The 16,030-nt window shown below is 40.5% G+C and overlaps 1 protein-coding gene across 1 annotated transcript in view; it reads left to right on the plus strand.

Moving 5' to 3' along the window:
• Positions 1-16,030, plus strand: part of SLC2A12 (solute carrier family 2 (facilitated glucose transporter), member 12) — a 65,239-nt gene that overhangs the window by 31,278 nt on the left and 17,931 nt on the right. Inside the window, exon 3 of the mRNA XM_011991469.1 lies at positions 15,303-15,425. Within this exon, the coding sequence (XP_011846859.1) occupies positions 15,303-15,425 (123 nt within the window). The remainder of the gene's footprint in view (positions 1-15,302; positions 15,426-16,030) is intronic.

Below are 16,030 nucleotides of genomic sequence, written 5' to 3' on the forward strand. Positions count from 1 at the left end.
TGTGCAATGAGGCAATACTTTGTCAGTGTGGGTTTATTCCCCACTGCTCCACACCCAAGTCAATACACACAAAGCACTTGTTGCGGCCTCTTCCTTCCCCCTCTCCTCTATCCAGATCCTTCCTCTTTTTGAAGTTTAATGGAAGCTTTATCTCCTCTTTGAATCCACTCCATTTTTTAGAGGTCTTCATTTATATGAACTACTACTAGTGTGTTTCTAGAGTAATTCGGTTCTGGGCTACAAAGGGTGTAAATTTAAAATCAGAAAACCTCTGTTCTAATCCCAGCTCTTCTACTTACTGGTGGTGGGACCTTTATGTGATTTTTCTTCTCTGAGCTATTTCTAATCTATGAAATGGGCATAGTAATATCTGTCCTATCTCCTAGAGTACAGGTGCACATCAGATGATCTAATGTATGCGAGAGTGCTTTAGACGCTATAAAGTATGAGAGTATGATATAATGTAAGTTACAACGTGAGAACACATCTTAGTTCTTAGCAATAGTGTATTACTTCTGTATGTTTATTTTGGTTTATTAACCAGAATGTAGTTACGGACTGTAAGCATTTTGAAGGAAGAAACATCTCACATATTTTCTTTCTGTCCCTGTAAGTGAGCACTGCATGAGTCTGTTTAAAAATCATGCTGGTTTATTTACCTTTGTGTTTTTAAGAGAGAATGAGGAAAAGGACTTAAAAATACGATGCAGACATAGGAAAGATCTCAAACTGGGCTTCTTTACTTGTATAAAGATCTGGCTAGTGGGCAGGCTAGGAACTAAGTAAGCTAGAAATACTAGGATGCCAAAAAAACTTCGGTTCCTGCCAGATACCATCACGAGGCTTTTTGCAGAACAATCCATCACTTGGACATGATTTTAAAAAAATCTCTTTCTGATTTTGGCTGTAAGAAAAGATGCAGGAGATTTAGTAGTGTTAAGAAACAATTGGTGGGATATATTTAGGCATTTCTTTGTTAAGGCATAAATAGTTATTCGAGAATTTTGGACACAATATCTAACAGTTGTTGTGGATGCTTTTTGGATCCTCTGCTTTTTGCTACAACATGGAGAAGAGGAGCTTCAGAGAACTACTTAGACCAAAAGCAATGCCAGCAAGATGGAGAATCTCAAGGTTGAAGGAAGTTTGGATCTAGGAACAGGAAATACTTCTTACATCTCATGGACTGTCCAATTTACAATTGCAGGTGCAAGGACTGGCCTGGGTAATCACATGTGAGGCTTGGAGTCATGCTCTCAGAGGCAGGAATCCAAATCACACCTTCTAAAGAGAACAGTCATTTCACATTCTTATCCTGAGGCTATGAATTCCCCTCGTGTTTTTAAAAGAGACCCAAATAATTCTCCATTTTTTTTCTTGCCAAGAGTCAATCCTTTATGTCCATATTCACATTTTAGTTTCTTTTTCTTTTCTAAAGAAAATATACCATAGTAATTTCATTTCAACCCCCAATTGTATTCTAGGGCATTGGTATAAACTATATAAACTAGTTGGAGCTTAAAGAAGATTTTTATTAGGAACAAGCTTTTCATACCAGATCATGAATGCATTACCAAACTTATTAACCTGATGCGATTAGTGCTCAGGTATTTAGAGAGTTTATTGCTTGTAATACAAACAAATCCTTTGTGTCAATAGAGGTATGAAGGGAAAAGTACTTGCTGTTCTAAAGTAATATTGAAAGCAAGATTAAACCATCCTTATTAGACCTTCTTAAATATGGACTGGCTTGGAACAACATTCCTTAATTGTGTTAGATCACAGCATGATTTTCTTCTGCCAGGAAAGTGTTTCTATTCTTAGGTTAAAGCGGATGTCCTACATCATTTTACTTTCTGGTCCCCTGTTCCCCTAACTGCAAAATAATGGGGTTGCCCCAGAATTTAGAATTCAGGAGGGAGTACTCATGTAATCCTATGTACTTTTTTTTTTTGAGATGGAATCACTCTGTTGTCCAGGCTGGAGTCCGGTGGCTCGATCTCGGCTCACTGCAACCTCCGCCTCCCGAGTTCAAGTGATTCTCCTGCCTCAGCCTCCCAAGTAGCTGGGATTACAGTTGTGCACCACCACCATGCTTGGTTAGTTTTTGTAATTTTAGTAGAGATGGGGTTTTACCATATCGGCCAGGCCAGTCTTGAACACCTGACCTCAAGTGATCCACTTGCCTTGGCCTCCCAAAGTGCTGGGATTATATAGCCATTGCACCCAACATCTTATGTAATTTTAGAATGCATTTAAAATATTATTCTGAGAAGAGGTCCATAGGCTTCACCAGCCTACCGAAGAGGTTCATGGCCCCAGAGAGGCTAAGAGCCCCTGCCTTCCATTTTTCTGTAACTAACATTAAAACTCTTACATCAAATAAAATCAGGATACATACTTATTAAGCACTCTGTTGTCCATATCTTATCTTTCACTTCAAATATGTTCAAAATCTTACCTCAACTCTCCACTGTTTCTGGGGTGCTCTTGATAATCACTTTAGTTCCCTCTAATAACAGAATTTTTCTGACATGGTTCTTTCACAACATAGAATCACAAATTCTTGACATTGTGAAGACACAAAACAATACGAAGATTTTTGTATTCATGCTTCACAAGTAAAGTCAAGATGAGCCAAAACCCAAGGCATAATGTTATTATTTCATGAGTTCATGTGAGGTGATACTTGTGTAGAAACCAAGCCCTCCTTAAAATAGCCACTGTAACTCAGAAAAATATGTGTGACTTTTTTTAATGATAATTATTAGGGCTTTTTATCCAAAAATTCATATGCCCATAAATTAATTAATTGATCTCTTCTTTCATCTCATGATGAATAATTTTTCACGGTGAGCAGATGGAAGGCATTCTTCCCAAGGTCACATATGAAGTTAGGTAATAAAGCCGTGACTGTCATCCTTCAGCTACTTTTGTATTCACATATTCAAGTGACAGATGACACCAAATAATCTCCCCTGATCTCTTCTACCAACTCTGAGGACTCAAATGGGCAGAAATTCCAGCAAGAAAACATCTTAGAGTGAGCAAAAAGAAAAGATAGAGAGAGAAGTGGTAGGGATTCATTGATTCACTCACACATCCAGCACATGTGTCTTGCCCACCCACGACATGGCAGGCACAGTACCAGGTGCTGGAGATCCTTATCTTATCTTCACGAGCTAGTGATGGGGACAGGCAAAAAGAAAAAAAAAATGAACACACCTATGATACAGTTTCAGGAGACAGAAGTGTTAAAATTTAGGTGGAGGTAAGAGTGATAAAGAAAAATACAAGAGGGTAAGTGAAAGGGCATGCTTGGAGGAGGGTTATTTCCAATATGATAGTGACAGAAGGCGTTTCTGAGGTGGTAACATTTGGACCAAGGTTTGATGAAGAAAGCAGTGTGACAATCTCGGAGTAGGGGGTCTTGAAGCAGGGCTAATAGCAGGTCAGATGGCTTTGAGGACATGAGCTTGAAGGGTGAGGAGAGCTGCAAGAAAGCCATCGTGTTTGAATTTGGACCAGACTTTGCCATTGGACTGCCTGGCCTTGAATCTGGCACCACCGTGTAGGACTTAGGGCAAGTCTGTTGCTCTCTCTAGCTTTCAGTTTTCTTATCTGGAAAACAGGGCAGTTGTATTCACTTGATGGCCTAATTGTGGAGTTAAATGAAGGAATCTGTATAATGTGCCCCTAGTTCAGTGCATGGTGTGTGGCATGGACTTCATACACTTAGTCATTAATGTTATTAAATGTCTGGCTGTGGTCTAGACATGAGGTGAACAGTTCTGATAATGCCAGCACTGACTTCAACAGGCATTTTGCTTAAGTCACTCTGGGACACACAGGAAGTGCTTCAAGCCCTTTATTGATTTACAATGTTGTGGTCTTCTTTCCCTCCCTCTACACATAAATCCAGCTGAGTCAGGACCACAGAGACCAGATTGTGGCTTTGAGAAGTCTAGTTCAATCCTAGGTCACCTGCAGTCCAGAGGGCTTCCTAGGAAACCAGACAGGTTTTACAGAAAATCATGAAGCTTTGGTAAAAGAAGAGGAAAGGTGAGATACAGGCTGAGAAACAGACAAATGTCCATTCTTCTTTTTTTTTTTTTTTTTTGGAGACAGAGTCTCGCTGTGTCGCCCAGGCTGGAGTGCAGTGGTGCGATCTCGGCTCACTGCAAGCTCTGCCTTCCAGGTTCACACCATTCTTCTGCCTCAGCCTCCCGAGTAGCAGGGACTACAGGCGCCCATCACCACGCCCAGCTCATTTTTTGTATTTTTAGTAGAGACGGGGTTTCATCATGTTAGCCAGGATGGTCTCGGTTTCCTGACTTCATGATCTGCCTACCTCGGCCTCCCAAAGTGCTGGGATTACAGGCGTGAGCCACCGCACCTGGCCTGAATGTCCACTCTTCTAAGTTGGTGCAAAGAATTTAGACTATATGTCCTGTGCAAACATCAACTCTGCCCTGTTCACATTGGCTTCTCTAGGCCTAACATGGCACCCGGCCCACAACTGGGGATCAATAAATATTTGTTGGATGAATAAAAAAATTCTTACTAGAACTCTTTCAGCTTCCATAATTAAGGCAGAGCTCCCTAGTCTGGGGCTGGATATCCTGATCTCCTCTGGTATGACTCTGACCTAATATCCAGGGAATGAGAGGTGAATATGGCTTGTGTGGAACCTCACACACATTTGGCCAAAAATTATTTCTGAGTAAAGCTACTAAATTGAGGATGCAAGGCCATCTCCAATATTTGGTGACTGAAGAAGTTTCATGTTTTAGATTCACTAAAATGAAGACCATTTTAAAAAATGTACAGTATTAGACAAAATTTATTTTAAGTTTTTCCATGTTTTTCTCCAAATATGAGACCCAGCTTCCTCTGACAAAAAGATTGAGAATAGCCCATCCCAGGTAGGATAATTATTCCTACCTTGGTTTCATGTAATTGAATGTTTTAAAACTTGACTCTTTACCAAAAAGATTGGAGGAAATTCCTTCATGGTTCTCCTAAGAGAAATATGTGACAATCTAAAGCTGGAATCTGGGAGGGAAGTGTTTTTGCTTACCTAATTAAACATTAGAGTTTATAGAAATATTTCAGTGGATCATCTCAGCCTTAAGAATCACATTAAATCTCTCAGATGTGAATGGGCAATCTAAAGTTGATAACAGTACTCAAAGATCTTTGTAGAAAAATCATACCATAGCCACAAGTAATCAAGCTGTCAATAAGTGTAAGGGGCTGAGATTTTACCCCACTTGCAAGCTAACAAGTTAGTCTGTCACAGTTTAATGATGTTGACAAAAAACACAAGAGTCCTTGGTCAGAGACAAAGGGTAGTTTATTATCCATAGCAAAGCAATAGCCAGAATATCAACACTTGCCCAGGTTCTCCAAGCCACAATACAGATTAACGTGAAGGGGGTCAGATGACACCTGCACATATTTTCTTTTTTGAGGGAACACCCCAGCCTAGCAAACCCACATTTTTTATAATAGAGACTAAGTCATCCTGATGTGTTCCCCAGAGGGAGACATTTTATTTATTTATTTATTTTTATTCTTTGTTATTTTTTCTTGGAGATGTTATCTTTAGCGGACAGTCAACAAACTTGCCGTTTGTTCCAGAGGGTGACACTATCTCTATCTCCAAGACTATTTATTATGCAGCCTACAACAAGGCTATTATACAAACAGCCTTGGAAAGACAGCTTAGAGCTGTCAGTGCCTTTTCCCACAAGACATGAAGAAATGTGAGAGACCCATGGAGAACTGGCTCCCAACCCAAACATCCTAAAACTCAGATGTCTTTCTTTCTATTCGAAACAACAAACTAGAATTTTGAAAAACTCAAAGACCATAGAGCCTAACTTTTTGTTCTGTTTGGTTTTATGGAGCGGAACCAGCCTGTTGGAGGGTGGGTATCAATGTTGGAAGCATGAGTCATCTGCCATAAAATTTAAACTTAGATTTAAACAAATAACTCTGGCTCTTAAAAAAAATTTGTTCATGTGATATTTGCACAGCTAAAGATTATGACAGTTGCAAGGATGTGGAGCAGCAGGTTCTAATTTGGAAGTTTACTTAGTGGCTTCATTTCAAGACCTACTGGGTTTCAGGCAAAGAGGCTGACATTGCAGAAGCACAGGTGTTTCAAAAAAGATTCTGGTATTCTTCAGATTTTCTCCAAGGCTCCAGGTCCTAATATGCAGAACCACCACAGTCAAAGGCTTTTTTCCTGCTCATCTTGCTCTTCCACTATTCTTATGGGATAATTACATATCTTTAGAGAAAAGGCAATTTCAGACACTGTTATTTTTTGAACAAGAGAGGATTATTTATTTTTAAAATATATATTTATTTCCAACTTTTATTTTAAGTTCAGGGGTACACATGCAGAATGTGGAGGTTTGTTGCAATAGGTAAATGTGTGCCATGATGGTTTGCTGCACAGATCATCCCATCACCTAGGTATTAAGCCCAGCATCCATTTGCTATTCTTCCTGATGCTCTCCCTCCCCCCACACACTCCTTCGACAGGCCCCAGTGTGTGTGTTGGTCCCCACCACCCACATGTGTCCAACAGTGTAAAAGTGTTAACAGGAGAGTTTTATTATTAAATGTAGCCATTATACAGTAATAGTCACATAATGAGTTTACGTTGTGCATCTACCTTTAAGATCTTTCAAATCTTATTTTTCCCTTTAAATATTAAGTTTCAGTTATCACCAATATTTACACAAACACTGTTCATTTTTCTCAGCTAATTAAGTCAAAGGTCATTTAGAGTGACTGGAATGGTGAATTATTATATGGAAAATGGCATCCATGTGGTTTTGTACTAACTTTGCATCCAAACAACCAAGAAAAAAAGAAATATGTGCACTTAGATAATTAAATCCTGTTTTTCCTTTTGGAGTTAGATGATGCAGCAGTAGTACCTAATAGAACCAAAGAGTTTAAAACTACATTTTTGTAGCATAAGCACAGCTAGAAGTATGGCAAAATGACACCATCAATCCTGTCACCATGGGCAACTGCTCACATAATACGTCGGTGTTTAACTTACCTCTCAGTCTAATACTCTAATTATAGTTCTATGACCTTGAAAATGATAAATATTGGACTGTAAAAGATGTTAAAGTGTCAGGCTAAGGTTTTAATACTATCTTAATAAACACAAGTATTCATGTGTTACTTTACTGTTTTCCATGACTCAATGTTAAGAATTTTTCAAGGATAATTTGCAACACTTGAAACTATAATACTATCCTAATTAAAGTATCAATAATGAAAAATGTACATCAAATATTATCTCCGAAGCCATGACATTCAAGTTATAGTTCAAACTAGAAAAGACTAATTTCTTCCAGCGCCTTTCCTTTTGGCTTGGCATTTTGAACTATTAGTTCAATGGTCTTCAAACTGGGGTATGCATGCCCCAGGGTAGGGGTTCCCAACTCCTGGACCATGGACTGGACCGCTCAGGGGGTTTCCCAACTCCTGGACCATGGACTGGACCGATCAGGTCTGTGGCCTGTTGGAGACCCGGCTGCACAGCAGGAGGTGAGCTGTGGGTGAGCAAGTGAAGCTGAGCTCTACCTCTTGTCAAACCAGCTGCGGCATTAGGGTCTCATAGGAGGGCAAACCCTAGTGTGAACTGCCCGTGTGAGGGATGTGGGTTGCATGCTCCTTATGAGAATCTAATGATAAATGTCATGTACTTGAATCATCTCGAAACCATCCCCCCTGCCCCCTGTCTGTGGAAAAATTGTCTTCCATGAAACCAGTCCCTGGTGCCAGAAAGGTTGGGGACCACGGCTCTAGGGAGTTTACTTTCTGAAGCATACTTCTTCCATGATAATTCAAAGCTAATCAATTTCCAGAGATTCAGGTTCAAAAAAATCTGTTCTTTGGTATTTCTCCTTCCACATCTCCCCAGTTATAACTGTTCTCCCACTTAAAAGAAAGCACACTTGTTACTATCAGAAATATAATTTTGATATATATTCAAAGTTGTAAAAACCTGAGAATGCTAATCAAAAAGACAACTGGAAATATTGGTGTAGGTATTCAAAAATGAATCTAAAACTTAGATAATCATCATTTTATAAGTCAAGATATTTCTGATAATTTGCTTTCAACAAAAAATAAAGGATCATCTAATCAAGTTATCAGCACTATATTATTACAAATAACTTCTATTAAAGAATTAAGTGACATTCCTATTACAAAAATTTTTCAACTCCCCATATTTTAATTATTCTTGAGAACAATAATTTTCATCCATTTAAAAAGTAGAACTGTATCATGTTATTCTAGAAATAAGTGACATTCAACCAGATACAAAATAAAGAAAAAAACTCCCCATTCATCTAATTGAGAGGTATTTCTAATACATTTTCATTTTTCCTGTTTAATAATCATTTCTAAAATATGTAAGATACTTTTATAATTTTGATCCATTTATAGTAATTATTATGTTAATAGTTTAATTCAGACAAATTCTTAGAAGCTCTTAGAGTAAATAAAAAAATTTCAATTTAAGGTCATATTTTAAAAAATTATTATTATTATTATTAATATTATTGTTTGAGACAGAGTTTCACTCTTGTCACCCAGGTTGGAATGCAATGATGCAATCTCGGCTCACTGCAACCTCCACCGCCCGGGTTCAAGCAATTTTTGTGCCTCAGCCTCCCAAGTAGCTAGGATTACAGGCGTGAGCCACTATGCCCAACGTAAGGTCATAGTTTTTTTGAGAGATGTATGATGGGATGATCAATAAAAGACTTTCCAGATTAAAAATGCAGTACAGTAGAGTAAAATACTAAGTTCAAGTGAAAAAGAAACAATGTAAACTTTCTATTAAATACCTTGTTCCTATACTATTTATTTATTTATTTATTTACTTACTTACTTACTTTCTAAGAGACAAGGTCTTGCTCTGTTGCCTAGGCTGGAGTGTAATGGTGTGACTGATCATAGCTCACTGCATCCTCAAACTTCTGGGTTCAAGCCATCCTCCTGCCTTTGCCCCCTGAGTAGCTAGGACTACAGGCATGCACCACTATTCCTGGCTATGTTTTTAAATTTTTTTGTAGAGAAAGAGTCTAGTTATGTTGCCCAGGTTTGTCTCAAACTCCTGGTCTCAAGGGATCCTTCTGCCTCAGCCTCCCAAAGCACTGGAATTGTAGGAGTAAGCCACTGCACTGGCCTGTTCCTAAAATTTTTTAAATGGATGACAATGGCTATCAAATAGGCATGGTATTTGAATTCCACAGGAAACATTTAAAAGAGTAATACAACTATTCTACGTTAAATGTTAGAATTTAAATAAAATACAAATTGCATCCTTTGCTATTATTTAAATTTATGGTGAAAAATGTTAGCTGTTGGCTTATAAATTAAAGAAAATTGTTTTTAAAATTCCAGGCCGCTCAAGCAAGAGAGTTTGAAGATCACTGCCATAGTTCTCTCTTATCCCCAATTGGTGCCTGCTCACAAAAGAGTTCCATTTTTGACTCTAGCATTCATTATTGAGGGTTACTCCATTTAGTCCAATTTCCCTTTGTATATTTTTTTGAAAAATCATTTCAGTTGGTTTTGACTAGAAATCTTTAGGCAGAAAGATTAGAGAACATTGAGCCTTTATTTAATTGCCTTTTTTAGTTTGTAATTTAAGTAATCCAAGATAATATTCTTGAAAAAGTATTTCTTTTACAAAAGGCCATGAGTGGATATGACTCAGGGAGACTGAGAATGCAAAATAGAAAAAGAAATTAAAGCAACCACATGACTGCCAATGTTGGGGATGGTATCCTATAGTGGGGTTTATTTATTTATTTATTATTTATTTATTTTTGGGGAGACAGCCTAGCTCTGTCTCCTAGGCTGGAGTACAGTGGTGTGATCTCGGCTCACTGCAACTTCCACCTCCTGGGCTCAAGTGATTCCCCTGCCTTAGCGGGATTCCACAGTAGCGGGGACTACAGGCTTGTCTACCACGCTTGTCTAAGGTTTTGTATTTTTAGTAGAGATGGGGTTTCACAATGCTGGCCAGGCTGGTCTCAAACTCCTGAGCTTAGGTGATCCGCCCACCTCAGGCTCCCAAAGTGCTGGAATTACAGGCATGAGCCACCTCCCCTGGCCTATTTTTTTTTTTTTTTCGAGACAGGGTATCACTCCGACGCCTGGGCTAGAGTGCAGTGGCATGATCACGGCTCACTGCAGCCTCGATCTCTGGTTAATAACTTAATTCAGAAAAACTCTTGGAAGCTCTTAAATAAAAAGAAATTTCAATTTAAGATTATATTTTTAATTTGATTTTAAAATTAAAAGATCACTCACTGCAGCCTCGATCTTCCTACCTCTGCCTCCTAGGTAGCTGAGACTACAGGCATGCATCACCACACCTGGCTAATTTTTGTATTTTTTTATAGAGACGAGGTTTCACCATGTTGCTCAGGCTGGTCTCAAACTCCTGGGCTCAAGCAATCCACTTGCCTCGACCTCCCAAAGTGCCAGGATTACAGGAGAGAGCCATCACACCCAGTCGTGTACTTATTTTTAAAGAACCCAATTTCTCCACTTCGGCAACTTATGAGGCCAGAATTTAAACATCTGGTTGGAAGGGATGGGCACAGTCCCTCCAAATTCACATTTTAATTACTCCTTTGCAGTCAGAGAGATAGGTGTGCCACTTACAAAGGCAATAAAAACCAAGGATTTTTCACTCCAACGAAGTATAGGGCATGGCTCCTTTGCAAATCAAGTTGTTGAAAACTCTGCAGCCTGAGTGTAGAGCTTCCTCCAAATTGTTAGTTCTCTGGCAAGACTTTCAAGACCTCTGTGAGCCTTTCAAACCCTGGGCTAGCATGCCAGGTGGTTTAGGAAGGACTCAAGCCAAACGGAAAGTGTGCCTGGAGAGCTGCAGAATTTAAATCTGAAGGCATAGAAGGTTAAATGACAGTTTCTGTGGGAATTAACTGGGGCAGGAACCTCAAATAGGTAGGAGGGTGAAACACACAAGTGGCAGGGCTGCCATTTCCATTGAATACCCTTATTAATCCAAGTCCATGTCCTCAACCGGACACAGAGAGACTTCAACGTACTTGCCCTTCATGATCTTTTTATGACATTCTGTGTAGCCATAAGCACTCTGTCTGTGGATTTCATCTGGATCAGGCAAGTTCTGATAGGCAGCCCTGATGATTTAATACCATGTGAAATATGAGTTTCCTATTTGTTTTTTTGTTTTGTTTTGTTTTGTTTTTGAGACAGAGTCTTGCTCTGTCACCCAGGCTGGAGTGCAGTGGCCGGATCTCAGCTCACTGCAAGCTCCGCCTCCCAGGTTCACGCCATTCTCCTGCCTCAGCCTCCCGAGTAGCTGGGACTACAGACGCCTGCCACCTCGCCCGGCTAGTTTTTTGTATTTTTTAGTAGAGACGGGGTTTCACCGTGTTAGCCAGGATGGTCTCGATCTCCTGACCTCGTGATCCGCCCGTCTCGGCCTCCCAAAGTGCTGGGATTACAGGCTTGAGTCACCACGCCCGGTCGAGTTTCCTATTTGTAAACAATCACCACTCCGACGCCCCCCCACAAATCCAAAACTTCCTCCATCATTGCAACATAGACAAGACTTTCAAGATTCGTGCGGACCCTGACATTTATCAGGTTATGAATTGCTGAGGCAGTCCTGAAATGATGGGATTGAAAGTGGAGTAATAGGAGTCAAGGAGAATCATTTTAGTGCTTGCTGAACTCCAGTGACTGCGCTCACTGTAAGAGTTCATTGTGTCTCTGTTACCAGTGCTCTGTGGATTCCTGATGTGCAAATAGGACAATGTGCATCCCCTTTTGGCATGTCATTGGGGTAGGGAATAAAGAAGATGCCCAGAGAGAGTCACTACTTCTTTACTGTGGTAGTGAAAGGGCGCCCTCCCCTGTGGCAATAATTTAATTTTCCTTGGGGAGAAATTGGGCCATCTCATTGGGAAAAGGAATTGGTGATTTTAAGAAAACTCCCACCTGTTACTATAAACATAAACACACTAAATCCCCATGTAGTGATTCATACCTCTATGAATGAATAAGTGTTTCAGTCCTTGCTTATGAACTGAAACTGAGTTTCTCCACTGCTTCTGCTTTAGGTATTGACAGCATCTTTCCAGAGAACATCAAGGCTGGTGAGATTCTGGCACTGTCTTGCTTCTAGGTCAGCCATGGAAAGACTCTGACCCTTTCAGTGAGTCTATCTTGCTGCACATGATACTTTCAGATTTATATTTCCCTCTCTCTGGAGCTGAAAACCTGTGATTCTACAATCTGGAATCATTGTTTAAATAATATTCTTTCTTTTTTGGGGTGAGGGACAAGGTCTCATTCTGCTACTCAGGCTGGAGTGCAATGGTATGATCATAGCTCAGGGCAGCCTTGATCTCCTGGGCTCATATGATCCTCCTGCCTCAGCCTCCCAAGTGGTTGGGACTATGGGCATGTGCCACCACGCCTGGCTTTTTAATTTAATTTTATTTTATTTTATTTATTATTTTAAGTAGAGACAAGGTTTCGCTATGTTGCTGGTCTCTAACTACTGAGCTCAAGCAATCCTCTCACCTCAACCTCCCAAAGTGCTGGGATTACAGGTGTGAGTCACTGTGCCTGGCTCAGTATTCTTATTTTTAACTTGACAGGCTCCACATTGGGAGGTTGAACTATCCTTGTCAAAACATTTGTCAATTTTTGTGACATCCAGTTTGTCAATATTAGATAAACCAAGCCATCAATTCTTTAATTCCTTCATTCAATCAAAAAAGAAGTAGACTCTTTCCGCAACAATACAGTTATTTTTGGAAGCATCAGGTGTAGGGCTTGCTTGACAAGTTTCTTTTTGAACAGAGACTGAGGGAAGTCTCTTTTTCAATATTCAACTCACTGCTCGCTGACTGATGAAACTACTGGAGGACTTGGCTTAGCTGTTATATTGAATGAATGTCTAGGACAGGCTTGCAATGTGGATCTCGAGTTTTTCTAAACAAGCCCCTGGCAGCTCAGACTGAGCACATACAACTGGTGTTTTGTGCAACTGTCCCATCTTCTTGTTGGCGAGGTCCACTTTCTATCACAGCAGGATCAACTCATTTTCATTTGAGGCCAAGATGGTTCTGATGAGCCTAGCAATGATTCTCCCCAAACCTCACTAAGTAATTCCATGGCCACCATGATGAAAGATGGGGAGGGGAAGAAGGAGGTTTGAAAGGTGATGAGGTGAGGATGGAAGATGGAACAAGAAACCCTGAGCTATCTCCTCTACTAAAAGAAAACGAGAGTGCCCTTTACCCCACCTCCTCCTCATGGCTTTTAAAGCAAATGATTGTAGGGACCCTCAGCTTCACCTGGCCAGCATCGAATACTCATGCCAGGAAAGGGTATAGGAGGTTGGTCTGTGGCATATATTATTTAGCTTAAAATTCAGATTTATATAATTTTATCTTGCATTTGTCCAAGGACAGGTCTTCATTACAAAGGCTTCACCAGAATTATGCAGATATCAGTCTACTCAGAGCTGGATCTTCAGTCTTGCAAAGCTCAAGACAGGGTTACCTGAGCACGAAACTGGTCTCATTAAAAGTAAAGTGATTCCACCAAGGATATAATCTGCAAGAATCTAGTGAAGCTCTTTCAGCATGGATAGGGGCAGGGGAAGAGAGCTGAGGTAAGAGTGTGGCAGACATGGGGTTTCCTAGTTTTGAATTCCCCATTAATAAGAACAATAATAATAATTATACTACTTTTTATTATAATTATCTTCCACGCATGAAAGGTAACCCTGTATAGATTCACTTGGAGAAGATAAGAAAAAAATAGATTTTTCCAGTCTTCTGCAATCAAATTTAGTTTTTTCTTCCTTTAAAGCAGCAAATTTACACCCAGCAGATGTTTTTTCTACAGGGTGTAATCTTGTCAGGAGAGGCAAATTTTAAGTTAGAGGCATGACTGACTGCTGGATTCTGGCACAGGCAACCCAGGTGGTTGCTGGCCAGAGCGGCCTCTCCCTGGCTTCTCGTTTCTTCTTCCCGTCCCCTCTTCTGGGATAAAATTATGTAGTTGGTTGATATATCAGTGCTAGTTTTCTAAAACACAGTGAATCAGCCAACAGTGAGCCTGAGCTGGGGCAGTGCCGAAGGCCTTCTTTCCACTGAATCAAAGATGCTTACACTCCACATTTATTTATTAATTAATAAATATTTATTGAGCCACTATCAGGAAAGCACAGTGATAAAAAAGCATGAATTCCAGAGACTACTAGGGATAATGCCACCTTTGTCTCTTACGTGCTCTGTGACCTGGGCAAGTTAACTCTTCTAAGCCTCCATTTCCTCTTCAATAAAAGAGGTATCGTAATAGTTCCTACCTTGTTGGGGTTTGTGAGGATCAAATGAGATGAGGTTGTAAAAATGTTTGTAAAAGCCCACAGTAAGAACTCCTGGCTGTTTTTTATTAGGCAAACTGGGTTTGATAGGCTGTGAGCAGAAGACAAGTTAATTTGCTCCTTTATTGCCCCGTCTGATCCCATCAGCCAAGCCCCATAATGTTCCCTGTCACTCTCAGATAATAAAAAGTCCTCTGATGAATTTTGGTGCCAATAAGACTCTCCTTCTAGTAATGCAAATGTCCAGTCTGGTAAAATAATCAAATCTTGTAGCTCTATTTAATTTAGAACTTCTCTCCACCCAGCTTGCTTCAGGCCAGGACGCCCAAGTCGGAGAAGGGAGAGTAGCCGGCTTCCTCACGCCCTCCTGGCTCCATTTCCTACCCACTCATTAGCTGTGATTTCTGACTCCTCCAAGGTCAGGGAGAGAGAGACAAGGAAACAGCCCAGTCCTACAGCAGGTACACCTGGGCTCTGGCACTGAGGCTCCTGTGCTTGGCAGATGTCCCGAGCTGGCTTTCTTGTTGCTGCCAGGCAGGTGGCCCCCGCCTCTGCCCTGCGGTTTGCATTTCTTGGGCCTGTGTCAGATACCAGCACTTCATGCCCCTCACCCTATCTGTGGGGACCATGGTCCAGCTCTCCTAATGTTTCTGTGAGTCCTTTCTTCCTTGGCTGGAGGTGAGGAGGCAGCACGTCCCTGTACTGTCCTGGCCTGCTGAGGTAGGAAATGGCCCTGCTTCCCAACCACAAATGCCGGCAGGATGAGGGCAGGGAGAGATTAGGGCGCGGCACTCAGATTCAATGGGTTTTCACTAAGTGTGCCGTCCGCCACCCACTCTTCCCTTTCTTCTAGTGCCCTGGCTGGTGCTCAGCGAGATCTTTCCTGGTGGGATCAGAGGACGAGCCATGGCTTTAACTTCTAGCATGAACTGGGGCATCAATCTTCTCATCTCGCTGACATTTTTGACTGTAACCGGTAAGAAGTCTTTGTTTTCCTCTAATGTCTTTGGTCCTCATAGGACAAATGTTCGGGAATCACACCCACCTAAAGACCATTTTTTCGTGAAAAATTTCAAACACACTTAGAAGGAGGACGGCCATGACCCTGAAGTACCCATAACCCAATTTACACAGTTTTCAATCTAAATCTATTTTAACCCCACCTGCTCTTCCCGCTACCCAATTATTTTGAGTCACATCCCATATGTAATGTTGTTTTGTCTGTAAAATTTCAGCATAGACCTTTAAAAGACATTCAAATATAGCTACAATGTCATTATCACACTTAAAAATATAAATAATCATCCGTTAGTATCAAATACCCAGTCTGTGTTCACGTTCTAATTGCCCTATAATTGTTTTTTATATGTGATTTGAATCATGACCCAAATACATAACTTACAAGTCCCTGAAATGTGTCATAATTTGTAGGTTTTGTCTCCATCTCCTCTATCTCCTCACCCCCCACTGTACCTCATATTTCTAAAGAAATTAAAAATCTATTAAAAAACAAATGATGTGTTTCATAGCATTTTCCAGTCTGAATTTTGTTGATTATAGTCATGTCACGTGTCCCTTTCC

The sequence above is a fragment of the Mandrillus leucophaeus genome, unplaced genomic scaffold (genome assembly GCF_000951045.1).
Source record: "Mandrillus leucophaeus isolate KB7577 unplaced genomic scaffold, Mleu.le_1.0 Scaffold396, whole genome shotgun sequence".
NCBI lineage: Eukaryota > Metazoa > Chordata > Mammalia > Primates > Cercopithecidae > Mandrillus > Mandrillus leucophaeus.